Here is a 26,581-nt window from a genome sequence, read left to right on the forward strand (position 1 = left end):
TAGAACCCTGTCTAAAAAACTGGAGGCAGCCTGCTCAGCCTTAAATCAGTTAACTAAAAAGGCTGAGTCAACTATCTTCTTTGCTAAACATAGGCTCTATGAGTCAGGAAACAAACCTGGCCGACTCTTAGCGAGGTTGGCAAGAGGCAGAATGGAGGCAAATATGATACCGTCATTGCTGGACGACAATCAGATCAGGCACTACAAAACCAAGGACATCAATAGGATCATGAGGCAGTTTTATCAGCAACTATACTCATCTGAATGTGATTCCTCTGATGGGAGGAGAAAGGAGTTTCTCGATAGGGTACCTCTCCCATCCCTGTCAGAGGAACAAAGGGAAAAATTAACCGCACCAGTGACTGAGGAGGAGGTCCGTGGAGCCATAGCCTCCCTTCTGTCCAGAATTTTACAAGAAATTGAGCCACCTCGTAGTTGGACCACTCACTGACATGTTTTTAGACTCCTTTGAGAATGGACACCTTCCCCCAACGCTTAACCTAGCAAACATCACACTCATCCTGAAGAAAGATAAACCACCTGATATCTGTGGCTCATTTAGGCCCATCAGCCTTATTGGAGTGGATAGTAAATTGCTCTCCAAATTGCTTGCAACAAGACTGGAGAAGCTCCTGCCATTTCTCATAAACCCAGACCAAACTGGATTTATACAAAACCGGTTCTCCCTCACAAATGTGAGAAGATTACTGAACATGATACAATACTCAAGTCAAAAAAATAATCACAGAGCATTTGCCGTATCTTTAGACGCCGAAAAGGCGTTCAACAGGGTAGAATGGGAATACTTATTTGATGTATTGGAGAGGTTTGGGTTGGGGGAGGGGGGGGGATTTCTTAAATGGGTTAGGACACTTTACAACTCCCCAGAGGCTTGTGTCATAACTAATGGCACACAATCATCGCCGTTCCCATTGCGTAGAGGGACGAGACAGGGTTGCCCTTTATCTCCGCTGCTCTTTGCACTGGCGCTTGAGCCTCTAGCTGAGGCTATTAGGCAACACCAAGATGTGCATGATATGACAGTCAGGGGAACGGTTCATAAAATTGCACTTTATGCGGATGACATCTTGTTGTTTTTAACAAAACCTGAAATATCAATACCAGCTACTCTCTCTGTTATTCATGAGTTCAGTTCCTTCTCAGGCTACAAAATTAACTATGGCAAATCGGAGGTCATGCCATTAGGTAGTCCTGCTGGTCTAACTTTACCTACCAGCTGTCCTTTCAAATGGTCCCCAACAGGCTTCACCTACCTTGGGATAAGAGTTTCACCAGACCTGACAGAGCTATGGAAGCTTAACTTTCCAATAGCAACTAAAATAAAGAAGGATTTAGACAGATGGCATGATCTCCCCTTATCCTTCATGGGGCGCATTAGTTTAATTAAAATGAATGTCTTCCCCCGGCTCTTATATCCCCTACAAATGTTACCCTTATGGATCTCCAAGAAGGTTGCTCTTGATATGGAGAGGGCATTCTCTAGATTCATATGGCATGGCAAGAGACCTAGACAGAAAACGAAAACACTACTGTTGCCCTCTGACAGGGGAGGCCTGGCCCTCCCAAACATAATTTTTTACAACTGGGCATGCCATGCTCACTTCCTATGAGAATGGTTACATGCTCATCTTGAATCCAAGCCCTTTTTAGATTCGTGGTCCTCTCTGCCTTCCTCGTTATGGAGCTTGGTCATGGATGATAGGAAGAAGTTACCTAGGGATATCAAGAATAATCCGATTATATACAACACAATCAGAGTGTGGCAGGAAATCTGTAAACATTTAGATAGGGGAAGTTGCGCCTCATTCCTGACCCCTCTCATAAGGAACCAGGATTTTCGCCCAGGTCTCCCTCCCAATATTTTTGACTCGTGGCATGACAATGGGGCACGTGTGATTGGAGACTTATACCATGATGGAGCACTAATGACTTTCCAACAACTACAGTCACAATTCAGTATCCCTAAAGAACACTTTTATGGTTTCCTCCAGATCCGCCATTTTGTTAGATCTAAGAGTTTACCTCCTCCTCAGTCATGTACAATGATGTAGAGAGGTTCCTTATTGACCGAAAAGGTATCACCCATTTTATTTCCACCTTCTATGCACTGCTATACTCTCTCAGCCCAGGTGATATCACAAGCATCTCACAGAAATGGGAGAGAGATCTTGACACTGAGTATATTGAGGATGATTGGCAGGAGGCCATTAAGGTGTTTAGGTCCACCTTTACATGTAATAGACTGAGAGAGACACAGTATAAAATACTACACTGTCTACATATAACTCCTTACATACTAAACAAGATGGACTGTCAGGCCTCACCCCTGTGTAATAAGTGTCAAAGAGAGATTGGAACATATTATCATTACTTCTGGCAATGTAAATTGATTAAAAGATTTTGGGGTACAATTTCTCAGGAACTGAGTGGCATCTTTCGGGTAAAGGTTAAGAGAGACCCAGGCCTTTTCATTCTTGGCCTTCCCTCAAAGGAGGTGACTCTAACCCATTTACAGTTCAAACTATGTGACAAATTACTATTATTGGCCAGAAAATGTATTTTGATTAACTGGACCAAGGATAAGCCACCTACTGCAACATTGTGGTACAAGGAGATATTCAGGGTCCTTCCTCACGAAAGAATTGGTGCGGTTCTGAAAGGTAATGAGAGGTCCTTTACTGAAATGTGGTCTCCTTTGCTTGACTACTTACCTGGGGAATTGACTCCGTTAGTGCTGAGGGGCCAGTGCTCCTTGCAATGGCACCCATCCAGAATAGACTCATAAGTGTCTTTCTCTTCTATTTCGTTGCTTAAATACTGCTATGTTTTAGTGTTTTAACTCAACTTAATTCTACTTCTTGTATCACTGTGTACTATTGGGAAATGTTAAAGTTGATGTGACTATTATATATGGCTACACTAATCAATAATGTGTCTGTATGCAGGACAATATGGAGGAAAGCTTCTGTGTGTAATGTCAAGGTGAGGGAGGGGGGCAGTCAGCTGGGAGATTTCTCTGTTAAGAATGGATGGATGGCACTATTTTATTTTTATTATTCTTATTTGATTTTTTTTCTTTTCATTTCTATCTGTGTGTTATTGATATGATGGCAAAATGTATAACTCTTGTTTCTGTTGAAAACCAATAAAATTCTGTTTAAAAAAAAAAAAAGAAACAATGGGCTATGGTCCTAAACTCGCAGCTGAAAACTCAAATTAATCGAGAAGGAACTACAGTCTTGACAATATCATGAAATTGTAAAACAGACATTTAAAACAGACAGAATTTGATAAGGAACATGGTGATTTGAATGATATAAAATAAGTTACCCCTACAAATTAAAAGTTAGCATAATTTCATTGTTCAATTGTTCAGTTTTTCATTGTGACAACTGTTTAGTCCCCAGACCAACTCCACAAACTTCAAAACTGTTTATGCTCTGCCTCTCCCCTCAGAGGAACCCAGCGACCACAGTGACAGCTTGCAACAGGCCAACAAACCCCAAAAATAAGACTGATTTGCGACCAAATGATCCTACCATAACCTTGAAATAGGTATAGTCTAGAAATTCAAAGAGTAGAGGGCTGTGCCAGGAGCATAATCGGTGCCAACTGATGAATGGAACGTCATGCAAAAGGCCGCCCTTAAAACTGGTGTCCTATAGCCACCACAGGAGCATATATACGAATGCCGACTACATGTCTACCTTCAGCTCATTCATGATACATGTAACAGGTAACTACCTACATGACAGTTAATACTATGACTCACCTGTGCTTATGTTGGGCTTCACGTCAGCCTGTCCAGCAGCATGTTTTGCGCTGACTGGTTTCGTCTCGCACCCGATACCTCTGGTCAGTTTAGGCTGAAACAGAACATAATTCTGCTTTGTCCACATTCATTTTTTCGAAAATGACATTGTTTATAGAATTGGGCAATCATATTAGTCAAAAGCAACATTCTAACCAACCAGACAATTCACATAAGCCGCGACTACAGCTGTGATTTACACTTTATTAGGTACACCTGCTCGTTAACGCTAAGCCTGCTCCTCCAAACTGTGAATCATGTGGCTGCAACTCAATATATAAAGCATGGTGAAGTGGTTTAGTTAAGTTATGTGAGCGACTTTAACCATGGTCTGATTGTTGGTGCCAGACATGGTGGTTCAGCATCTCAGAAACAGCTGCCCTCCTGCGATTTTCAAGCACTACAGTCTCTAAAGTTTACAGAGAATGGTGCGATGAACCAAAAACATCCAGTGAGCGGCATTTCTGTGGCTGAAAACACCTTGTTCATGTGAGAGGAGAACGGACATGAACAAGCTAAGAGAAAGGCCACAAATGCTCAAATAACAGCTCTTTACAACAGTATTGTGTAGCAAGGCATCTCTGAACAATTTCTGCTGCGACATGCAGATGGTTGGGTCAGAATTTGGCCTAAACAGCATGGATCCATCCTGCCTTGGTTTCAACAGTGCAGGCTGGTGGTGGTGGTGTAATGGTGTGGGAAATGTTTTCTTGGCACACATTAGGCCCCTTAATACCAACTGAGCATCATTTGAATGTCACAGCATACCTCATTGTTGCTGACCAGGTGCATCCCTTTATGGCCACTGTCCACCCTTTTTCAAATGGATACTTCCAGCAGGATAATGCACTGTAGTCTCAAGCTGGTTCCACTAACATAACAGTGACTTTAGTTTATTCCAATGGTCAGCACAGTACCCAAGATCTCAGTCCAGTAGAGCACCAGTTTGAGATGAGGTGTAATGTTCTCAGCATGAATTTGTGTCTGGAAAATCTACAGGAATTACGTGATGCAATTGAGTCAGCAGTTTCCACCACCTTGTTGAATCCATGCCACGAAGGATTCAGGCTGTTCTGGAGGCAAAAGGGGGTCCTACCCAGTACTGGATAGGTGTATCTAATAAAGTGGCCGGTGAGTATAAAGGTATACCAACTCAACAGCACCTTAGGTTAGCTATCAGGTAAGGTAGGTTTGCTGGGGCCGTTTTGTACCATGTAACGTTATAGCTAGTTGTCACGGTCAATATACAAACATGTTTTGTACACTCACCTGCGGACTTGACAATGTGCTTGCTGGTGCTGCTACTGGCACTGGGAGAGGAGAGTTTGGCACTGCGTCGCTTTTCAGCTGGAGCACTTTGGTGAAACCCATGTCCACCTCCATGAGATTGGAAAAGCAATCCCGGGCAAAATGGACGTGGCATACTCCAGCTCTTGGCGGAAGATCACGGCCCGGTAGGCCCAATGCACTCAGCCACCGGCGCCTCATTTCTGGGTCTGTAGGAAAACTGTGCAGTCCCGAGGCGTTTTTGCAGCCGGGAAAACGACAAAGTCGACCCATATTGGCCACTAACTAATTGAAATACTAAAACGTATTAACTAACGCTATATACTATCTAAAACACACCATGAACATGAATTGTGAACCCAGCTAAAGATAACCTACAACTACTAAAATTCGCTAACTAACCTACTAAACACTATAAAAACACACAGCTAATAAATTTGACAGCAGAAATCCCAAAACAACCTATGCTGAAAGTACAATGTACCTACTCTGCAGTCACTAAGATGTGGCTCACTCCTCTCGTCTGGTACTCAGCTGTACAGTCTGTTGAGCATGGCGACCTTCATTTTACAGGGGGCGTGGCCAGATGATCCTTGGTTGACGAAAGCTGGCACCACCGATCGGCCAATATCAAATTGCAGTTGGAATAGCAGGACTTCAACCAGCAGAGGACAGTCGACATGCGTATTTATAACAATATGTAGGATCCAACAACTTTGCACTAAAATGTCAGATTTGGACCTGAATCCATCGACAACGCTATACCTATGCACTATACCCAAATACATCGGGTTTCAGCTGAAAAGGTTGTTGCATACTGTAATTTTGTTCTGTGATTGATTGTTGATTAGATAGATCTATGTAGGTAACTTGACTAGACTATGTTGGTCAACTGAAATTTGTATTGATTTTTCTGCATGCCTGTTTGATTGTACATTGAGGAAGTTCCAGAACAAAAAGACAAACATGAATTCGTCTTTTTCCAAGCTGCAATAGCGAGCAGCAGTCAATAAATCCCTGACTAACAAATACAAGCGGAACCACGTTCAATGTGCTCTCTAGAACAGCGGATCATATTTGGGGACGGACACATCAGGATTTCCTGTTATTGAGCGTTCTGCTTGCGCACAACATAAACGCAATGAAGCAGTAGCGCGGCAGTTTGTTTATTTCCCTTAAATCTCACTGAACTGTTCGTTGTTAATTTGTTATCTTAGTGGAAACAGAAAGGAGTCGGTATGCCGATGTCGGATCGATCGAGCTCTGACGGTGGAGATCGGAGTCCTCGGCCTAGGAGACGGACTCGATCCCGCAGCGGCAGCTACGGCCGAAGGAGCCTGTCTCCCGATAGCTTCGGCCCCAAGCTGCCAAAACCTCGCAACAGGGAAAGGGAACGCGAAGAGCGGGAGCGGCGACTCCGAGAGGCAAGAACTATCAAAAGGTTTCGCGTAGGAAGCCCCCGCCGCAGCCGGTCTCGGTCCCGGGAGCGGCACAACAACCACTGGTCCGACCAACGCGACGGTAACGCTAAATATGGCGGCTTCAGAGATGAGTACTATGAGCAGCAGCGGGACGACGCTCAGCGCCAGAGACAAGAGGCTTTTATTGCCAGGTACCTTGTTTTTTTCCCCCAGAAGTGAATCCCGTTAGAGGAGGTGTTGACGTATACAGAAACTGTACCCCATTATTGCCTGATATCAGACCAGTGTCAAGCTAATTTGAAATACAAAAATGTCAACAAAACTGTTGTTGACTTACATTCGGTTGCTCATTATCATGTTCATCATCTTGAGAAAAGTAAATTTTACCAATAGCAGCGGTACAGCTGAAGGCTATACAATGATAATTCCATGTTAACCACACAAGCCAGCCGCAGTCTGTGGCTGGCTTGACGCAGCTATCTGTCTGTTACAGGCGTCTGCAGGAGAGGGAGAGGATTGGTGAACTGGGTTCACCTGAAGTCTGGGGATATTCACCGAGAGTCAAGGAACCAGAGTAAGTCCACAAATTCTCCACCACACCAGCATGTTCATTGTATGATATTGTTTCCGGAGAAGTAACACACCTTCCTAAAATCATTTGTGTTAAGTGTGATTTTCTGTACATACACAGTTCACGTCTGTCTATGTACAGATACAGAAAACTTCATTTGTCTAAATTCGGTTTTATTCTGTCACCCCCCCCCCCCCCCCCCCAAGCTCTGATGAATTCACACCAGTTGAAGACGTGAAAAACAGCACTTCAGATTCTAGCTCAGAAGGTAAGTTTAACTGCACACAGTGTCTGAACATGGATAAATGCATTCAGTTTGAATTCCTAACAAATCCTGTCTGTCATTTGCAGAAGACAAGAAAAAGAAAAAAAAGAAGAAAAAGAAATCCAAAAAAAAGAAGAACAAAAAACACTCAGAGGACAGCGAGTCAGAATCCGATTCAGAAGGTAGGGGAACGTTTCCATTCATTTCAAAAAGCCAAACATATTCCAAAGTCTTTTTTTTTAATCATGTTTACAGTGTGAACTATCATGTTGCTTTCAGAGGAAGAAATAAAGAAGAAGAAAAAGAAGAAGAAGAGCAAAAAGTAAGCTCACATATCCCACACACATCAACTTCTCTCGCACTGAAAGGGGGCAGGACGATTAACCAAGCTTAATATTTTCCTCACAGGTCCAAGAAGTCCAAGAAGAAGAAGGCAAAGAAGAACCGCAAACAGTCCAGCGAGTCCAGCAGTGAACAGTCGGAGGAGGAAGGGGGGGAGGAGGAGGAGGAGGATGATGCTAATGGGGTGATGTGGGTGGAGAAAACCTGCATGGACGAACACCTGGTCGGCCCTGAAGCTCCGCTCACCCATCTGTCCCAGGACGACAGACCTCTGGAGTGCGTTTATTTGTCATACACACAACTTTGTGTAATTTCTGTAATCTGAGGTTCAGGCTGTGGCAGCAGTTCTAATAGATTTCTAAAGACCAATCGTTTGATCACCTTTTTTCTCCACTTTTGTCCTCCTGCAGCTTCGGTCATGCGCTGTTGCCGGGTGAAGGTGCCGCCATGGCGGAGTACGTGAAAGCAGGCAAACGTATCCCGAGAAGAGGAGAGATTGGACTGACCAGTGATGAGATCGCAAACTTTGAGAAGTCTGGCTTTGTGATGAGCGGTAGCAGGTACGTGCTGATTGTGTTTAATTTGGGAAACACAAGGCTAAGACTGTAGCACCTGCAGTAATATTTTATTGTGACATCGTTAGCTGTAACCAGTGTGTGGGCTGTGCCTTTTTATAAGGAACTTAATTTAACTTGTAAAAATGTTTTTTAATTAGTTTTTACATTTTAAATTAGTTGTAATTAGTTGCAGTTAGTCATTTCTGTGTGTAAAGAGATGCAATATACATAACTTGCACTCTGGATCAAAAGCAGTAGTCGCTGTGGCCTAATTGATAGTGACAAGGGTTCAAATGAAGCACAAAATTGATTAGATCAAATTCTAACGAAGAACAAAGTCTTTTAAAATGAGGAAGCTGGTGATAGTCTGACTAGAATTAATACTGTTAAAAGCCTTACTGGAAACAAATTCTGTAGTTATTAGATGAGTAGGAACAGCCCCTCGCTTCTACTTGTGCATCAATTTGAACGTGTAGTAATAACTGACACTATACAGTAATTTTACACTAGCAAAATGAATGTAAAGCTTCTTGAAGGAATGTCCATCTGATTAGTCGCTGTGCTGACAAATCAAACATATGACCCTTCAGACATCGTCGTATGGAGGCTGTGCGTCTGAGAAAGGAAAACCAGATCTACAGTGCGGATGAAAAGAGAGCGCTGGCATCCTTCAACCAGGAAGAAAGGAGGAAGAGAGAGAGCAAGATCCTCTCCAGCTTCAGGGAAATGGTGTACAGGAAGACTAAAGGCAAAGAGGAGAAGTGAACGTTGGATTTTCGAGTTTCGGCTCAGCTCAACCCCTTTGTTAAGACACAATTTCTCTTTGTGTCTCGTGAGTTGAGGTTTTATGTTTTATTCTCGGACTGTTTTTTGGGAAGAGAACCATGTAATCTGTTTTTAGTGGAAAGTGCAGTGTGGAGGAAGGCTTTGCATTGTAATATCACAGAAAATGTATATAAATGGGAGTCAGTTGCAACTAGTCCCCTATGCCTTTTTGTATTATAGGATATTATACTCTCCATCCTATTTACTAAACAGAACTAGTCTTTGCACCTTTTTGATTTGTTTCCTTTTGTAAATTTTCATATCAGATCCTGAACAGAATGGTTAATAAATTCTTTCACTATCAAGTCATTTTTCTGTTTTTCTTGAAAATTCTTTCTACTATATAATAATACTGTGTATATAGTACTACAGTATCTAAAGAAAACATGTTTTAAGTATCCTAAATCTCATTAATGTTCTCTATATGCATCTTCACCGTAGCTCTTGCTGTAAATAAATAATTTGACTGGTTAAATAAGGTTTGCTATAGCATTTATCAATACACAGGATATGATGTTAATATCCCTTGTGCCATAATCCAAGGTGAGCATTCCTATGGAGGCCCAATTCAGAGTTTAACAGAATAATGTACTACCATACCAATGAGTACCATAGAAAACTTCAGGCTGCACCGTCATAAATCTACAGCACCATAAGGCAGGCAGCAACATTCACCAGCTACCTACTCTAGTTTCAGGGTGTGTAAGTGTAGGCAAATCATTGGGGTTATCAAGTGGGCTCCTCCTTCACCGATGTTTCGTTGAATTAGGACCACGACACCTCAAGAAGGCTCAACGGTGTATTCCAGCATCCCAGAAACACCCCCCTCTTTGCCCACTCAGCGGACCCAAGTCTACTACACTACTGTCACTGTCACCTGCACCTTGTTATCAACCACACTACTTTACATCACACGCTACTGTCAATATCTCTTTCTATTCAGAACATTAAGTTACACACTACATCTAAACCCTCTCAAGTCTCACACCATGAAAGTTGCATCCTACACTTACCCAAGCAGAGAGCAGATACCCGGCCAACTCAGCAGTCTGCATATCCACGTTGTATCTGCTTAGGCAAAGCTAAGTCTGACTGGCCCTGCTGGCTTGTCTGGCAGCTTCTCACTGAATGCCAGGGCCCGCTCAGCTGTCCAGCCACCCTCAATGTTTACCTAAGTCACACGATTAATCAGAGGCCCCATTTGTGCGGGCTTTAAGTAGTGCACTAGTAGTACCCATCTCTACCCACTTCGATGCATTTTACTAACATTATATAGTGAATGGTACACTGTACAAGCTTCATCACCTCTAAAAACTCCATAACATATACACAAGTGTATAGCATCTTATTTAGTTATAACCCTAACCTCTTGTCTGTAGCTTGAAAGCAGCACATAAGGCAAGCAACCTCAAGTTTTCCATAATGGAAACAGGATAAAGGATGAAACAAATGCATAACAGGGCTTAACATGACTGCATTGATCAATTAAAAGGCATACAACGCAATGTTAAACAATACTTTAATGTACAACAACGAACTGTATTCTCATGAGTGTCTTGTAATCCTGTGTCTTCAGTGGATGTTCTCCAGTCCCTGTTGGGAAAAAGAAAATAGATTAACATAAATTGAGTCTTTAAGATCATCCCAGTTTTCTGGGTATTGCCACACAGATGGATATTCACCTTAGACCGGTGGTATTCTCCTGTTCCTGACACCCGCTTGTCTCTCTCCATCAGATACCAGTGCCAGGGAACTCGTGCGATCCTCTTTTCCTAAACACAAAACAGGAAGACTCCTTTCAAGTTGTTGGAGACTCCTCATTATAGCTACATGGTGCATGTCTCTCGAAAAGGGCTGACAGCAGACAGCAAGTTCACGGTTTACATACAAGTTGGAATCCTAGCATATTACAACACACACTAGCCAGCATCCTGCTCACCTTTCCCCCGTTAGTGAACTTGTGGATCTGTGCAGTCGCGATACCGGGAATGATCATGCACACCGTCATGACGGCGAGCCCGGGCAGGATTTCATACCACATGGTTTCAGCGTTGAACAAGACGCCGACAGAGACGAAGTGTAACGGTGAACGAGGTGCCCAAGGGCTACCTTCACCAATTTATTTTGCTAACTACCAAGGGAAGCTAACAAAATGTCGAATGTCCTGACGACGACTTGACGGTCATTCGTTCACTTCCGGGACGGCGCGCTGTGTTGTTTTGAGCACAGCGCGCCCCTGTGTAACGTTGTGGAACTACGACCGTTACTGCCAGAGAGGAAGCTAGTGCTTAGTTAATGCGTTTGCTAGCTCGGGCTAACTTGCTAAAAAAAGTAAACAGATAAGTCTGGATGGGGGTGAAATTTAATCGTGGAACAAAGTAGCGTTTCAACAATGAAGGAAGACAAGGAAAACACTCGCCCGAAGGAGAAACGAGTGGAGATAAAGTGTGAAGATGGAGAAAAGACAGAGAGGATCAAGGAAAAGAAAGAGGCCATGACAAAGGTAACGTTAGAACTTGCTAGCTAGCTAACGTTGGGTAGCCACCAAGCTCGTCAGTTAGCTAGAGATACGTACAATTCCGTACAAAGCCTTAACAAGTTATTAGTTGTGTTTTGTCAAATTTAATATGTGATCCATGTAATAAATTGAACGACAACGTTTGAAGCTAGCCAAATTGACGATTGACTTCCCCAACTTTAAGTCTAAGTTAATATTAACTGTTGCCATGTATCTTTGAATGTTCCCCAAATTCTGCTAACGCATTCAACTCTCCTTAATCAATCTGTTAGATTGTGATAAGACGTTTACCACCAAGTCTGACCAAGGAGGAGCTGGAGGAGCAACTACAGCCACTTCCAGAGGTGGACTACCTGGAGTTTTTCTCCAATGACACCAGGTGGTGTGGCCTAATGATATTAGATAATCTTTAATACTCTAATAATAAGTCTAATGTTTTTTACTCATTGCACACTAACATATTTTGTTCTGTTCTTTTTAGCCTTTACCCCCACCTCTTTGCAAGGGCATACATTAACTTCAAAAATCAAGAAGATATTGTTCTCTTCAGAGATCGATTTGATGGATATGTATTCATAGATAACAGAGGTATGAAGAGCATTCATATATAATTAAATTGACTAATTGAAGTGTTTCCTCTGAGAAGAATTTATGCTTCATGCTGCTTACTGTTGTTCGCACACTGTGGTTTCTAAACAGGACAGGAATACACTGCCATTGTGGAGTTTGCACCTTTTCAAAAGACTGCCAAGAAAAGAACTAAAAAAAGGGATGCAAAATGTGGAACAATAGATGAAGGTAAAGATGATTGATTTGTTTCACAAAATCTGAGTGTATTATGTCCTACTATAATAAACTAATGAGATTAGGTGATGTTTAATTTCAGTAGAACATTTTTATTTTTTAGCATTTAACCAACCACAAACATTTGCTCTATCTGTGTACATGGTCAGATTTACCACAAAGTAATTTTGCCTATTTGCAATTGTTGATGAGATGAGTCAGCAAAACAAAAAAAAATCGTAGGTCAGCTCATGTCAAAGGTCAGTTCTTCAACTCATAGTTGTATGCATAATAAATTTAAAATGTTCTGCTTACATAAAAAATACTTAATACTTAAGTACTTAAATACATAACCTTATATAAAGCTGTAGAGAAACAACCTTACAAGAAGTAACAACACATTTATATGCATGTCATTTTATTTCAGATCCTGATTACAAGAAATTCCTGGAGTATTATAACGGAGATGATGAAAAATTTACATCTACGCCCGAGACTCTGTTGGAAGAGATTGAGGCGAAATCAAAGGAACTTGTAGGTATGTAAACATGAAGTCCCTTGAATTTAAGAGATTTAAAGCTTTATTGTAAGTATTTGAAAGGTATTTAAAAGAGAATCTTGTTAGAAATCCATCCATTGCTAGGAGGAGTGAATTCATTTGTGTAGTCCTATTCAAATAAATTAAAATATGCCCTTTTCCTTCTTCAAGCTAAAAAAACAACTCCTCTCCTGGACTTCCTGAAGAATAAACAGGTAAATGTGTATTGAGGCTCAATAGTGTGGTGTTCTGGGTGTTTTACTTTGCACGATGAAAGCTGACCTCATCCTACTGTATTTTCATGATGTTCAGAGAATCCGGGAGGAAAAGAAAGAGGAGAGAAGGAGGAGGGAGCTTGAACGCAAACGCGTGCGTGACGAGGAGCGCCGCAAGTGGAGGGAGGAGGACAGGAGGAAGCGCAAAGAGGCGGAGAAGATGAAGAGGGCTGACAAACCGCTGGAGAAAGAGAAGGACCATGTTAAAGAAGAACCAAAAATCAAGGTGTGTGTACTATAGCGGAAAGAAGCATTTAGCTGAATGTTATGTTGAAATAGAGGTCCTGAAATTTTTTAGGTAAAAGAGTAATTGTTTTGTCTTGGTTTGCCACTGTCTAGCTCCTGAGGAAGCCAGACAGAGGAGATGATGCCGATTCAGAGAAACCTAAGGAAAAGGCTAAAAAACCAGAGAAGCCAGTTAAAGATGATAGAGCCGTGGGGAATGCTGATCTGAAGAAGCGGCAAAACATCGAAAAGGAAGATCGAGGACGGAAGTGAGTTGGGCATACTGTCAGATTTTCGCTCATTTTGAAGACACTGTTCACTTTACACAATGTTTAAACCGCATTTGTGCCTCACACACAGAGTGGATGAAGATGGACGCAAGGAGTTCCGGGAGCGCGAAACAGATCGAGACAGGGAGCGCGAACGGGAGAGGGACAGGGAGCGGCGGCAGAAAGAGAAGGAGCGCATCAGACGTCAGGACGAGGATCGGCGAAGGAGGAGAGACCGACATGATGGAGAGAATGCCTGCAGGAAGCGAGAGGAGGACGTGAAGAAAGAGAAAGACCGCGCTTGGGAGAAGAAAAAGGGAGAGAGCGCTGCAGACTCCACTCACGGCGAGAGGCCAGAGAAGTCCGGCAAAGATAACAGAAAGGAAGAGAACATTAAAAGAGATCGGCTACGAAACAAGGTAACGACTCCAGTCCCTCCTATCATGAAGTTATCAGTGGTGGAAAGAGTAGTAGAGTGTCTTACTCAAGTATAAGTATCGTTACTTTGCTGATATTTTACTTAAGTAGAAGTAAAAGTACTGGTGTTAAAATCTAAAAAAAACATTATTAGATGGAAAGGACGAGAGTACAGAGCTCAAACTAGATTCTTTTAATTGGAAAATTTGTAAATTACACAATGAAGTGCACAAACAAAGTAAAGCCAGATTACTCTTCTCTTCTTGGCTGATTGCCTGTTCACTGTGAATGGCCCCACAATTGGCCAATTTACGATAGTCCAGTTTCTGATGCTTGCGGAGAAACTACAAAATTTGTCCTCTGTAAGTGATTTGAAATGTAGGCCAAGAGATACAATGTACAATTCTTGAGCAGAAATGTACTTAAGTAAAAGTAAGTAAAATTACTGACTTTAAAACAAAAAATACTCAAAAAAGTACAAGTGTACAAAAAAGCTACTCAATTACAGTAACATGAGTAAATGTAATTAGTTACTTCCACCCTTGGTTATTATTTTGCAGTTATTATATTGTATTTGTAACCGTCATCTTTCTTTGTGTATCAGGATCGGCCCGCTATTCAGCTGTACCAGCCAGGTGCAAGAAGCCGCAATCGAGGAGGAGGAGGAGGAGGAGGAGGAGGAGGAGGAGGAGGCGGTGGAGGAGGTGGAGGAGGAGCAGGAGGCGGTGGAGGGGGAGGAGGAGGTGGTGGAGGGGGAGAATCCCATGCTGGTGATAGGAAGCCAGATACTGAGTCCAAGAGAGCCCATGACAAGGGAGATGATTGATCTAATTTCTACAAATGGCATGAGAAGTCAGGTGAGGAGAGGCAGACAGGCCTGCAGGGCTCGAAGCAGCACTCTGGCACCACAGAGCCACAGTCACTGCTATTCAAGTAGGGCTGCGTCCCGTTCTCCCAATCTCAGTCAGAGGCAGCGATGTGACAGTGGTGCCTCCTAGTGCCTCAATGTGACCCTCTTTAGTTTTGTTTGTCAGGGAAGGTAAGGGCAACCTTGCACTTTGTAAACGCAAGAGACTGGCTCTAGGGCACAGTAGGTTAAGCCAAAGCTTTCTCAGACCACATGAACTCAAAGTGACCTTATTTCAGTATTGTTATTCCGATGTAAAGTGTTATATACACACTGCAAATATTTGGCTTTCAGTTTGCTAGGTTGCTCATCAACACCACACTGTAGAAATAAAACAACTTTACAACAGACATCTGCATTTAGCTTTCCTGTTACTGTGTATTAGCATTGTGGAGCTCATTATAGTTTCTACACTATGTATTTACATGCAATGTAGAAATTTTCATTGTAGTGTTGACATTTTAATTTAAAGGTGTACACATGCAAATTACATTGGTTCTTACTCTACCTGGGGAGCTACTGTATCTGTAGCTATTTCTAGCTTTAGAAAAAAATGTGAATAGTCTGTAACCGTAAAATAGTTCTACTCTTACAGGTGCAACAGTTAGTACATGTACTGCAGGACATTATCTGTATTTACTTTGTTTTCCCCAGAAGCAGGGAATCATCTGTCCTTTTTGCTCATCCATACAGTGATTGAGGAGAAATAGCCATTTTTGACTATATTGAAGTGTGAGAGCCATGCCTCGATTCCAGCCTGCATGCAAACTTCAATCTGTGTGATCAACCTGTGGCCTTCCCCTTTTCTAATCTGAGATGCCTCTCCCCCTTAAAACATGAATCTATGATGCACTAAATTGAATACAGCATGAAAACATATCACAACTGTTGATGCTACCATAGCCACTTTTGACTGGAAATAAACAAGTTCTTTATTAAAGTGTACATGCTTGATTTTTTATCTCTTTGCTGTGGACTTAAGACACATGAACACTCAATAAATGTGAATTCATAATGAATATAATGTTCAAGTGTATTTGAGCTGTTTGAGTACATTTTGCAGTGGTTCAGTGGTAGTTGATTGTAAAATTCATGTTTTTCACCAGTTAGCTACATCCTGATAGTAGTTCAGTTAGGCCTAATTAACCACTGAAACAACACTAAAATGAAATCCAAGTTGTGCAGAATGACCTTCCTATTTTCAAAACCTGCATTGGTTTAACTGGGATATTCTGCACTGCATTGTAGTCCAGCTGCCAAATATCTCAGCCATAGAAAAAAATATTTAAAAGTGATAAGTCTTGCTAGTACAGAAGAGGATTAGGACCACCCAATCAAATAAAAAACGAAAAAGTTTTTTTTGCGAGGAAAAAGTCAGAATTCCGAGATATAAACTCAGAATCGTGGGGGGAAAAGCCAGAACTGTGAGAAAAAAAAGTCAGAATTCTGAGATATAAAGTCACAATTGCGAGAAAAAAACTCACAATTGAGTGGTGCTTTATTTTATTGAGTGGCCCTAATCCTCTTCCGTATGTTAGGGGGAGAATGACATACATGTAAATATACTACTATTGTCTTTTAAAACAGTAGTTAAAGTGTGAAGTAGTTATTGATTTTCTGAGTATTTTCCCTAACAAATGAGGAAATTGCGAACGCTTGATAGCACAGAAGTGCGAGAGGACAGAACCTCCTTGGAGGGATGTAGGTATTAAAAAGTTCCACGTGGTGTCGCGGTTCGGAGACTGCAGAGCCAGTTGGGCGACGCTCATTGGCTAACACCGCATACATTACTTCCGCTTCCCTTCCTTCTCTCTCTTCGACCGCCGCCATAGTGGGGAAAGGACTGTGGACAAAATGGTAAATATAAATCTCAAAACATCCGCGTCCACAGCAGTGATAGACTTACATCGACATATAGACTGCATAATAAATGTATCAGTGGCCCCTGAAAAGTCTGTATGTTCTCTGAAAATGTCTGATATTGGTATATAAAAGCTTTATATTGGTGCTAGCAGGTAGCCGCTGTGTAGCGTTACGCATGTCAAGCTAGGAGAGCTTTCCTGGCTGCCCGCTCAGCTTCATTCACAGATGTTTGCAGTTGGCTTATTGACTTTAACTCTTTTAATGTGTATTAATTTGAGAGCACGGCCATACAGTTGTGTGCAGAGCCTGTATGCATTTCAGTCCCAGTGTGTTTACATGCTGCTAAATCTCCATCTCCTGTCCCCAGTCGTCCCACAAGACTTTCAGGATCAAGCGCTTCCTCGCCAAGAAGCAGAAGCAGAACAGGCCCATCCCTCAGTGGATCAGAATGAAGACTGGTAACAAGATCAGGTGTGTTCATGATCTCTCTCTGTGTGTCTTTGTGACTGCCTGAGTGTCCTAAAGTTAGGGTGAGACTCGGTGTAGATACCTGACGGTTAAAAGTTTTCAATACAGCAGAAGGGGAGTTTGGTCTGCTGAAGGAAAAGGACTGTTGGCCCAAAATTCAAAGTGGCCAGTGAAGAGCTTGATCTCGATCTCAACCATTGTATGTGCACACGGGCATAAAAACACTTAACCCCTTGTTTCCTTCAGTGGACCAAATTTCCCTTCTACTGTATTGAAATCATCATTGTCAGATATCCACATAACCGCACAGAGAATGCTTCCCATTCATAAGTCTCATCCTGGCTATCAAAACTATTAACATGCCTAAGGAATAGGTGCATTGTGCAAGTTCTGCATGTCAAAAATGTTTCCTTAGTACTTGTTACGAATATCCCTGTTGAAGAAAAAAAAAGCATTTCCCCAAAGATAGAAAGGGATGATAAAAGCATCATACTTAACTGTAGGTAGGCTGTTTTTTACACTCCCCTAAATGCTGCATTTCATCATGAGCTTCTTCATACATGCAGTAACACTGGACATGTGACAGTCTAGCTAATACAAACAAGAAGCTGGCACACATGTCTAAATCGTCTGTGGTCGTTATGTAAAGCAGGTCTGCAATTGCAGCACTTCTAGTTTGTGGAGTACTGTCATTAACCCTGCTGAGAGCATCGTGCTGCTATGGAGCCTTTACTCCTGTTCACAGTCCTGGTGATGAGGATGCTCTGTAGCTGTGACACCTGAAAGATGAAGCTCAGCTGGCACACCAACATTAACTGACTTTACAGTTGGATAGATTGTGTTTTTGCTCAGAGAGGTAATCTGCCCAGTTAATTGTTTTTCCTAAGGGACTGTGCTCTTATTGGACTGCCTCCTTAATTACCTGGGTACAAAACATCCATGCTCTAGCTGCAATTATTTAATGCCATTGGAAAGTGAATATCCCTCTTAATTTAATGTTTGTTCGGTGTGGGACCCATAATAAATTGTGGAACTGTTGAAATGTTTTACATAAGAAATAGTAATCCAACAACGACTAAAATGGCTCACTGTGGATGGGATGAGTTGCTGAGGATGTGACGATGAGCGTCTCCTGGCTTGAGTTTGATTGGCTGCATTTCCATGCTTTCAACTGAACTTTGCAAATGCATCTAATTTTACTATGTTCCCTTATTTGAATGTGAAGGCTGGTACTGTCAGTGTCCAGCAATTTTACAATGCCCAGTCGATCATTAAATTTATAAAGGGGCTGCTCCTATGACTTGTATACCAATGGAGAAAAAAACCTTAAGTTTGCTGTTTAGAGATGCAGTCAAATGAGGTGACGGTAAAAACAAATGTGACTTTCCAGTGGCTGTAAAATTACTTTTTTCCAGTCTTCAGTCTTGACAGGTGATTGGATTCTTGAATGGCTCCATGACTGAATTCTCAATGAAGTAGATAATATAAGATTGCACTTTATTGATCCCCTGGGGTACATTCAGGAAGTCGACACCCAATTAGACTTTATTGCAGGACAACAGTCAAAATGTAAAAGTGATTTGAGTGTGTGTGGTCTGCTTAAATATTTATCTCATGAAAACAAGGAAATAGGAGCTCCAAAACCAGTACAATATGTCTTGTGCTGCAGACCGATTTCCATCACTTCAAATGTTATGACAGGCTTTGCTATTCAACCTTGATCTCGGTCAACCTTGGTGTGCCAGTTAATGCGTACCAGTTTTCTTTTTCCTCTATTTTTAGAATGATTGAGTCTATAAATACCCTGTTTTGATTGTGACCAGACAGGAGGCAAAGCATCTTAGGATAAACCTAACTTTCCTTTGATACAGTAACAGATATTTATCTTTTAATGGTGCAAGTTTGTCTTTATGGGACTTTGAAATTTTCTGAATTGTGTGTGGGGGTATCATCTGGTTGGGGCACAATTAAATTACCCAATTGCTGGGTGATGTAGCCTACTAGTTGACTTGACAACAGAACTGCTGGAAAGTTAAACTAATGTAACTCCATAGTTTCCACAAGACATGAAATTTCCATGGCACATCAGTAAAAGGGGCAACTCAAGCATTTCATAAAGTTACTAGGACAATAAGTCCTGTCACTGTCGTTTTGTACAAAGAAAGACTAGACAGTTTAACAACTTTGTCATTTGTAAGGAAAGTGAGAATGTCCCCTAGTTATCACTCATGACACGGTTGGCCTCTTTACTTTCCAGGTACAACTCCAAGAGGAGACACTGGAGGAGGACCAAGCTCGGCCTGTAAGCATGTGGCTCGTTGGATCTCCAGCTTCCCCTGCATCTCCATCTGCCAAGACCCCCAGCTGCTGGGCCTGACCTGGGGAGGGAGGGAGCCGTGCTATCTGGAACAGCAGTCTTTTTGTACAGATACTCTGGTTATGCTCGTGTTTGACAATAAAAGATTTGTGATCAAACCAGAAATGTGGCTGTATGGAAGTTTTTAGTTTTTGATGAGCAATACTTTGGAAGGCTGACTATTTTTCCAAAGGAACAAAACACTAAGTGAGGAAGGGTAATGCTGACGCAGCTCTGCAGAAAGAGGGCAGCAGCCCGCAGGGGTTTTCACTTTCTGGCCAAGCCACACACTAAAGTAAACAGCTCTGAAAATCGATGTCCTTTATTAGATTTTTCATATCCAAGATTCAAGTTGGGTTTATAATTGGCTTTTTAGGTTATAATTATGAGATCTGGCTTTGCTGCTTGGTCACAACAGCTACCACAGTAAGTCAAGAAGCTGAATCGAATAGACAAGCAATGAAATGTTTACTTATGGTGCTAAAACCAGGAAAAATGTTGCCACGTCAGCCATCATTTAATATTCTACTCCTGTTTACACTATTCACTACCGGGCAGCAAGTCTAGTAAATTCTGAGACTTGAGTACAAAAGGTATTTTATTAAAAAGGAAAAATCAGGTTTAGTTGAAGTTATTGCACATTAGAAGCAACTTATTTTTTTTTAAAAGCATGTTTTTGTCACTAAACAGAGGAATGCCATCGAGTAGTTTACAGAATATGATTTAATGCCAAACATAAGCGTGGCTAACTGATAAAACTGTTGCTTTGTCCACTCAACTTTTGTTCCCGAAAAACGGGGATAGCAGCTTTCTGAAAGACACAAATCTCCAACTCCCACTTCTTTTAGTCCGGTCAAAGGAGTCGACTTCATCTCTGCCTCCTCCATCCTCATCGGCTTCACGTGCGGCCAGGTTTATTGCGTTGGCGCTGTTGTTGTTGACATTGTGCGCGAACCAGCAACTGTGCTCATCGTCCCAAGTGCCGAGCAGCTCCTTCATCTCCTGCGGGGCGTTCCCCTTCAGATACTGCCAGGCTCTTTTCCCATTGTAGTCCATGGCATCGACGTTGGCACCAAAGGCACCGACCAGGAGTTTAATCACCATGTACTGGCCGTGCATGGTGGCGACGTGCAGCGGCGTGAGCCCGCCGCTGCCCCTCAGGTTCACATTCACGGGAATCCGCTCTCTCTCTGCGTGCCTCAGAAGTTTAATCAGAGTCTCGTCCTGTCCCCTCTTGGCGAGCCAGTGCAGAACAGAGAAGCCGCTAATGAAATCCTTCCTGGTCAACAGATACGGATCCTCGGAGATGAAGTCCAGGATGGTCTCATAGTTTCCATCTACTGCGGACAACATCCATGCGTGCTCCATCGGATATAAAGCCCAGTCTGTTCCCTGGCCGTCCTGCTCATCCCTTGAAAACGCACAGGAACTTTTTGAAGACAGTACGCTGCTAAATCCGCTCTGCGATGGGTCGTTCAACAGCAAGTCTTTCAGATATTTTTTACGCATAGCCGGTGTGAGCGACCCTCTTTCTGACACTTCAACAGAGAGTCTCTTATTAAGTGCGCCTGGCTCAGAGTCGGACACTTCTTGCTGCCTCTGCAGCCTCGACCTACGCTGGAAAGCGCTGGGCAAAACCTGCATGCCATATCTGGACAGCCGCTCCACCACAGTTCCGTGTCCCGCTGTCCTCCCGTGGGTGTCGGTATTGTTTTGTGCTGGTTCAGATCCAGTTTGTCCTCCGCAAGCCCCGGCTGCAGATTCAGCATCATTTAGCGACTGAATGCCGCTCTCGTACATGCTGCCTAATTGAGTCTCAGTGCATACAGCGATCTTGGCGAGTTTCCCTTCCTTTACTTAGACAACACCCCGGGGATATCAGTGTCAAATTATACGGGAAATGTTTTCCTTCCACTCGACTGGTCCATTCCCTGTGTCCTGAAGGGAACAACATTTGTTTACAATAGACCTAATAACGTCCAAAAAATAAATCCCTTCGGAAATAAAAAATAAGTGTCATTAGGAACAAGCGGTTCAAGTGCAAAATGGACCTAGTTCCTCATTTTGCAAGCAAGGAAAGTAGGGCACATGACACATAGATTTATTATCAAGATCCCAATAAGACTATAAATAAAACAGAATCATTACCTAGTGTTTGACGAGTTTTACTCTGTAGCCATAGGATTATCCTAGCCACACCAGTTGCACTCACCTGTAATGTGCCCAAAGCGCATACCGACGCTCATTCAACCCTTCTAGTGTATCAAGCATTAAGTGTATCAATTCCTGTAAGCAAGTTCAAAAACAATCTGCAGTCCTGAGAGGCTGTAGTGTTCTGAGTTTATCCCAAAAAACTGAGTTTCAGGTTCGAGCTCAGATTCTCCTTCCCTTACAAGAGGAACTGAAACAAAGTTCATTCTAATCTCTGGCAAAACCAATAGCGAGTAACCCTCACATGTGACCACTTACTGAGACCTGAAAGGAGGAAGTACTTCACTGAATGCTTTTACAGCCAGTCACCAAGCTGACTCGTACTTAATTCATTACTTATAAGCTAATGGTATACGGCTACAGACCTGGGAGACATGAACAAATAAGGGTGACAGTCATGATAAAAGAAACAAACTTTATTTCAATAAAATGGAGTCACAATATAGGCTACATACAAATTCAGTCAGTAACATTTAGTCAGATTCTGGAGGGAGGTCAATTGTCAGCTCGTCAATTGTTTGAAGGAAGGCATCGAGCTCTGCTGCACAGTAGTCTGAAAGAGGGGGTGCAGAGGAGAACAGGTGAATGATAATACCAGTAGTTTCAAACCTGTGCCACATATGATACTCAAGTAACTGATACCTGAACGTTGTGGCATCTTGAAAGGCGACGGGGGTGTGACTGCCTCAAGCGTTTCCAGTTCTTCCTCACAGAGACGGGGAGTTTGTGGGAAACTACTCAGTCCAGGCAGCGCAAGGCCACCGAGACGAACCAAATCTTCAGGTATGCTATACTTCTCGAACTCTGGAATAATAACGGCACAAACATTCAGGTGAAACTTGTTTAAAGTGAACCATCTCCCCAAAACAGAACCCACATAATGGACAATTCACTTTAGAGTTGATTCGACCTTATATTCTCCATCATGTATCAACGACTTAGTAATATAGCGATCAAATAGCATCCTAGTAAAACATTTTAATTTTCAGTCCACTTCTGTGTCAACTTAGTAATTGACTCAAATGTAAAAAATTGTTTTTCAGTGAGCATCTGTATTATGCAGTCAAATAAATTACTATTGACAGAGTGTACACAATATAGCTACTATGCCCTGAAGCCCCAATCCATTACGGTACTGGCTTTGTTTATATTTTGATTTATCCGACTGAAGACATTTCCTCCATGCTCAATTTGACTGAGCCTTCAATACAGTATGGCTTCTGCTGGGCCCATCGAGGTAGGGCTGGGTGATATGTTTGAAATCAATATCACAATAATCATAAAAAAAAATTTTGATTAGATCATGAAATGGCTCGCTTATGCAAATGTTAAATAACCAAATTAATGTTCATCCCATTAATCCGAATGGTCATGTTGGGTGTGATGTCAAACAAAACTGACATTTTCAAACAATATTCCTACCATACTTCATTGTCAGTTTTTAAATAAAAGTTTGCTTGTCATCAATTCAGACAGAATTGTGTGTCACGATATCCCAAAATCACCACAATATGATTCCACTGAAAGATGAAGATAATATTGAAGTATCATCCAGCCCTACACTGAGGGCCTGCCTAGAGCGGTAAATGTGACTCGGTCACTCAGCAGGTTGAAATTCTGGAGGAGTGTTAAGTTGTAAAGTGTGTCACTGAAGTCCTGGGGCCTCAGTGGGGACCAGCAGCCGCAGCTGCCAAGGAGAACCAATCACACGGGTCTACTCAGTCTTTGTGAATTGAAGCCCTGTCTGGATGTGGCCACAATAGTTTTGAAGACTAAGGTCTAAGGTCCCTGGTCTGGCAGTACCAGACCAGGGACCCCCTTAGTCATCAAAACTATTGTGACGAGTGGCGAATATATAGCCTATGTGTGAGCCCTCAGAGCAGCAGGTGTTGATGCTAGTCAGTTCATGAACTCTTAGCAATATGCAACAAAGTGAACATATTTTAAGTGAAATATATTCAACCCTATTGCTTTAAAAAAAAAAAAAAATAAAGCTGGGTTCCCACACTCACCTGGATATCAAATTCAATGACTTTCAAGATACATTTTTGGGGACATGATTAAGACATGACATTTGTCAGAATTCAGGGCCTTCATTTTTCAAGGCCCGTGGGAACCCGGTTAAAATATGACCATGTTTAAAAAAAAGAAAAAGAAAAAGAAAAAAAAAGAAAAAAAAATTAAACATTTTAATTATAAAAATAATTCAATAAAGAAATAAAATTGCTACTGAAGGCGTCCCAATTACCTAGTGGGTCGTAAGGGATGAACTTCTCAATGTCTGGATATTCCTCCACTTTGTTCTGGGGAACACATTTGACTTTGGTTTCCTGTGGAAAACAGGTCTTGTGTAAAGACACGTCCAGTTTGAAATGCAGAGCATAAAGGTGCTTTAATAGGTCTTCATACTGATGCAAGTCACAACCTGACATCACTTTTACAGTATCATTCAACATGTTTTATTCTGACCTGTGTCTTTTGGTGTTTCTTCTCTTGTCCGTTTATGGCAGGAGTTGAGGTTATCTTGTTGACTGTGCCCAAAGCCTTACGAGCAGATAGCAGAGGAGTATGGAACTTTTTGGCAGTTATTGGAGTTTTCAACATATTCTCTGGAAAACAAAATGGATTAAAATAAGAAAGGTATGAGTCAGGTACCTACATAGGACATGCAATGACGATAAAGTGCTGCAGAGACCAGAGAAACAACTGTATAAATGATATGCATACTTTGCTACAGACCCCACTACTGCAACAACAATGTATTGAACATGCCGTTGAAATGCCCATACCTGGAGCAGACTGAAGCCGCTGTCGTATTTTCAATGTAGGTGCATGGAGACTTGCATTTTCCCTCTCAGCAAAGATTATGTTGGCCATTTTACCTGTAAACACACAGGACAATTTTAGTTACTGCCACACCAAATGCCACACACCACCACATTCAATACTAACATTTTACCTGAATAGAAGCACTTCGCTATAGTCAATTTTTATACTAAAGTAAGGAAATTACAAGAAAACGATTCAGACATTAAAACTCCTCAGATCCCAAAACTCTGATTAAAAGGATCTCACTGTAGTCCCTACTTTTGTACTAGCAATTATTCTCCAAAAGCTAGGATAATGTAAAATTAATACTAACGTTAATCTAGCCAAATGGTGGTATTTTGATTGTGTCTAATAACATAACGTTACATGTTTAAATTATTCTAGCCACTATGGCCGGTAGACATACTGGCCCATGACAACATTCAAATAAAATCAAGAGCAGTGATACACTAGTGGACATAATCGCAATGTTGCAGCTCGAGTTAACGTTAGTAAGTAACTTTCCTCCGCTGCCAACTCCCATGCTGCTGAAAGGCTAGTGTAACGTTACTTTTGGTAGTTTCTGGGCTCAACATTTCATTCAGGCAAAGAAGCTAACATTAGACTAGCGTAACTAACGTAGCCCTATTTACTAACTACTGGGATTTTGGCAAACGAGGTTAACACACATCAGCCAGTCAGTATCATACTAATTAGTTTGGTTAAGGTTTTTGGTAATCACTACCCAACTGACGTTAACGCTAGCTATCTTGGTTAAGTGTATTGGTGATGCTAGCTAACGTTACCTTGGCTAATGTAGTTAGCTGCTCGTTCGTCTAACGTTACTTTGTCGCTAACCTTAGCTGAGTCCGTACCAAAATAAAAGTTGAAATAAGCTCGTAATGCAACCGTTACCTTAGCTGTTACATCAGAATTAACATTAGGTTACCTCGACTGTGTTAGCTAGACGACACCTTGTTTGCTGCTTGAGAGACCAAACTGCTGTTTTGTTTTGATATGAAATGCCATCACAAGCGCCCGCGGCTCCTTTTTAAATCGCCTCCCATCTTTCTATTGGTCGCCGTCGCACCGTGGACTTGAATGGGCGTTGCCACCACACAGGAAAGAGCAACATGATATCAATCATCATATAATTGTATATTGGGTAAACCCAACAATTTATAATTCATCAACATAGTCTCGATGGTGGGTAAACAAGGAGACGAATGGATTGCTTAATGATACGGTAGCCACTGTTTATCAAACACTGAGCTTTGCTGTTGCCATCATGTGTGTTGCAACTGAGTTATCTGCTACAAAATTGTTGCAGTTTAGCAAAATGGCAAGTGGTAGGCTACATCTAGTTAAAGACAGTGATATGAACATCAGTTAGTTTCAGTACGGCTGTTTCCACATCGGTTCAAATATCACCGCTGCGTGTAGTTGTCACTCTGTTTATTATAAGTTATTTAAACTTATATAGGTATAATATACCATTTATATACCAGGCATATAGGGTTTCTGCTACTAGAAATCACCTCCCACAGATATCTCTGTTCTTGCCTTGCCGCTGGCCCTTCTGCCCAGACGGATCCATCTGGCAGCTGTAGGGGGGTCTCAGTGTTCACTGCTGCCTTAACTAATATTTTTTGGTATGCAACTCTACCATGCAGTTCAATGTGTATCTAAAACATTTAGTAATATCCTTCACTTTCAAAGCACTCTACTCAGGTAAAGTGATCATAATCTGTTTGTTAATACCCAGAGGAGATGCTGCCACAGAGTGGTACATTCCCGACAGGCCATCTTTCAGTATCCCGTGCAGCTTCCTGGGCCGAAAGGT

The 26,581-nt window shown here is 42.0% G+C and overlaps 6 protein-coding genes across 7 annotated transcripts; 3 read left to right on the plus strand and 3 right to left on the minus strand.

The window, feature by feature from the left end:
• Positions 1-6,214: 6,214 nt before the first annotated feature.
• Positions 6,215-9,405, plus strand: nkap (NFKB activating protein). Its single transcript, XM_071895170.2, has 8 exons — positions 6,215-6,731; positions 7,034-7,114; positions 7,318-7,379; positions 7,463-7,558; positions 7,656-7,698; positions 7,785-7,994; positions 8,129-8,278; positions 8,866-9,405. The coding sequence occupies exons 1-8, from the start codon at positions 6,358-6,360 to the stop codon at positions 9,038-9,040; spliced, it is 1,191 nt and encodes a 396-aa protein (XP_071751271.1). The 5' UTR covers positions 6,215-6,357; the 3' UTR covers positions 9,041-9,405.
• Positions 9,406-10,602: 1,197 nt separating this feature from the next.
• On the minus strand, positions 10,603-11,293 carry ndufa1 (NADH:ubiquinone oxidoreductase subunit A1). Its single transcript, XM_071895196.2, has 3 exons — positions 11,040-11,293; positions 10,783-10,872; positions 10,603-10,693 (listed from the first exon to the last, which is right to left on the minus strand). Exons 1-3 carry the CDS (start codon positions 11,139-11,141, stop codon positions 10,673-10,675), a joined length of 213 nt encoding a protein of 70 aa, XP_071751297.1. The 5' UTR covers positions 11,142-11,293; the 3' UTR covers positions 10,603-10,672.
• Positions 11,294-11,374: 81 nt separating this feature from the next.
• On the plus strand, positions 11,375-15,975 carry upf3b (UPF3B regulator of nonsense mediated mRNA decay). The gene is made up of 10 exons (XM_078288941.1): positions 11,375-11,603; positions 11,891-11,997; positions 12,100-12,206; positions 12,318-12,416; positions 12,829-12,939; positions 13,111-13,154; positions 13,252-13,440; positions 13,554-13,708; positions 13,800-14,127; positions 14,730-15,975. The coding sequence occupies exons 1-10, from the start codon at positions 11,493-11,495 to the stop codon at positions 14,949-14,951; spliced, it is 1,473 nt and encodes a 490-aa protein (XP_078145067.1). The 5' UTR covers positions 11,375-11,492; the 3' UTR covers positions 14,952-15,975.
• Positions 15,976-16,788: 813 nt separating this feature from the next.
• On the plus strand, positions 16,789-19,845 carry rpl39 (ribosomal protein L39). The gene is made up of 3 exons (XM_071895158.1): positions 16,789-16,889; positions 17,263-17,366; positions 19,621-19,845. The coding sequence occupies exons 1-3, from the start codon at positions 16,887-16,889 to the stop codon at positions 19,667-19,669; spliced, it is 156 nt and encodes a 51-aa protein (XP_071751259.1). The 5' UTR covers positions 16,789-16,886; the 3' UTR covers positions 19,670-19,845.
• Positions 19,846-20,349: 504 nt separating this feature from the next.
• sowahd (sosondowah ankyrin repeat domain family d) lies at positions 20,350-22,054 on the minus strand. Its single transcript, XM_071895208.2, has 2 exons — positions 21,932-22,054; positions 20,350-21,713 (listed from the first exon to the last, which is right to left on the minus strand). Exon 2 carries the CDS (start codon positions 21,517-21,519, stop codon positions 20,494-20,496), a length of 1,026 nt encoding a protein of 341 aa, XP_071751309.1. The 5' UTR covers positions 21,520-21,713; positions 21,932-22,054; the 3' UTR covers positions 20,350-20,493.
• A 274-nt stretch (positions 22,055-22,328) lies between these two features.
• pttg1 (PTTG1 regulator of sister chromatid separation, securin) lies at positions 22,329-26,318 on the minus strand. 2 transcript variants are annotated; one of them, XM_071895055.2, is made up of 6 exons: positions 26,244-26,318; positions 24,720-24,812; positions 24,400-24,539; positions 24,179-24,260; positions 22,573-22,734; positions 22,329-22,483 (listed from the first exon to the last, which is right to left on the minus strand). In XM_071895055.2, exons 1-6 carry the CDS (start codon positions 26,248-26,250, stop codon positions 22,404-22,406), a joined length of 564 nt encoding a protein of 187 aa, XP_071751156.1. In that variant the 5' UTR covers positions 26,251-26,318; the 3' UTR covers positions 22,329-22,403. The 2 variants fall into 2 exon arrangements, with proteins under 2 accessions (XP_071751156.1, XP_071751164.1); XM_071895063.2 differs by lacking the exon at positions 26,244-26,318 and adding an exon at positions 25,688-25,752.
• Between the last annotated feature and the right edge of the window lie 263 nt (positions 26,319-26,581).

This window comes from Centroberyx gerrardi, chromosome 16 (genome assembly GCF_048128805.1).
Source record: "Centroberyx gerrardi isolate f3 chromosome 16, fCenGer3.hap1.cur.20231027, whole genome shotgun sequence".
NCBI classification, from domain to species: domain Eukaryota; kingdom Metazoa; phylum Chordata; class Actinopteri; order Beryciformes; family Berycidae; genus Centroberyx; species Centroberyx gerrardi.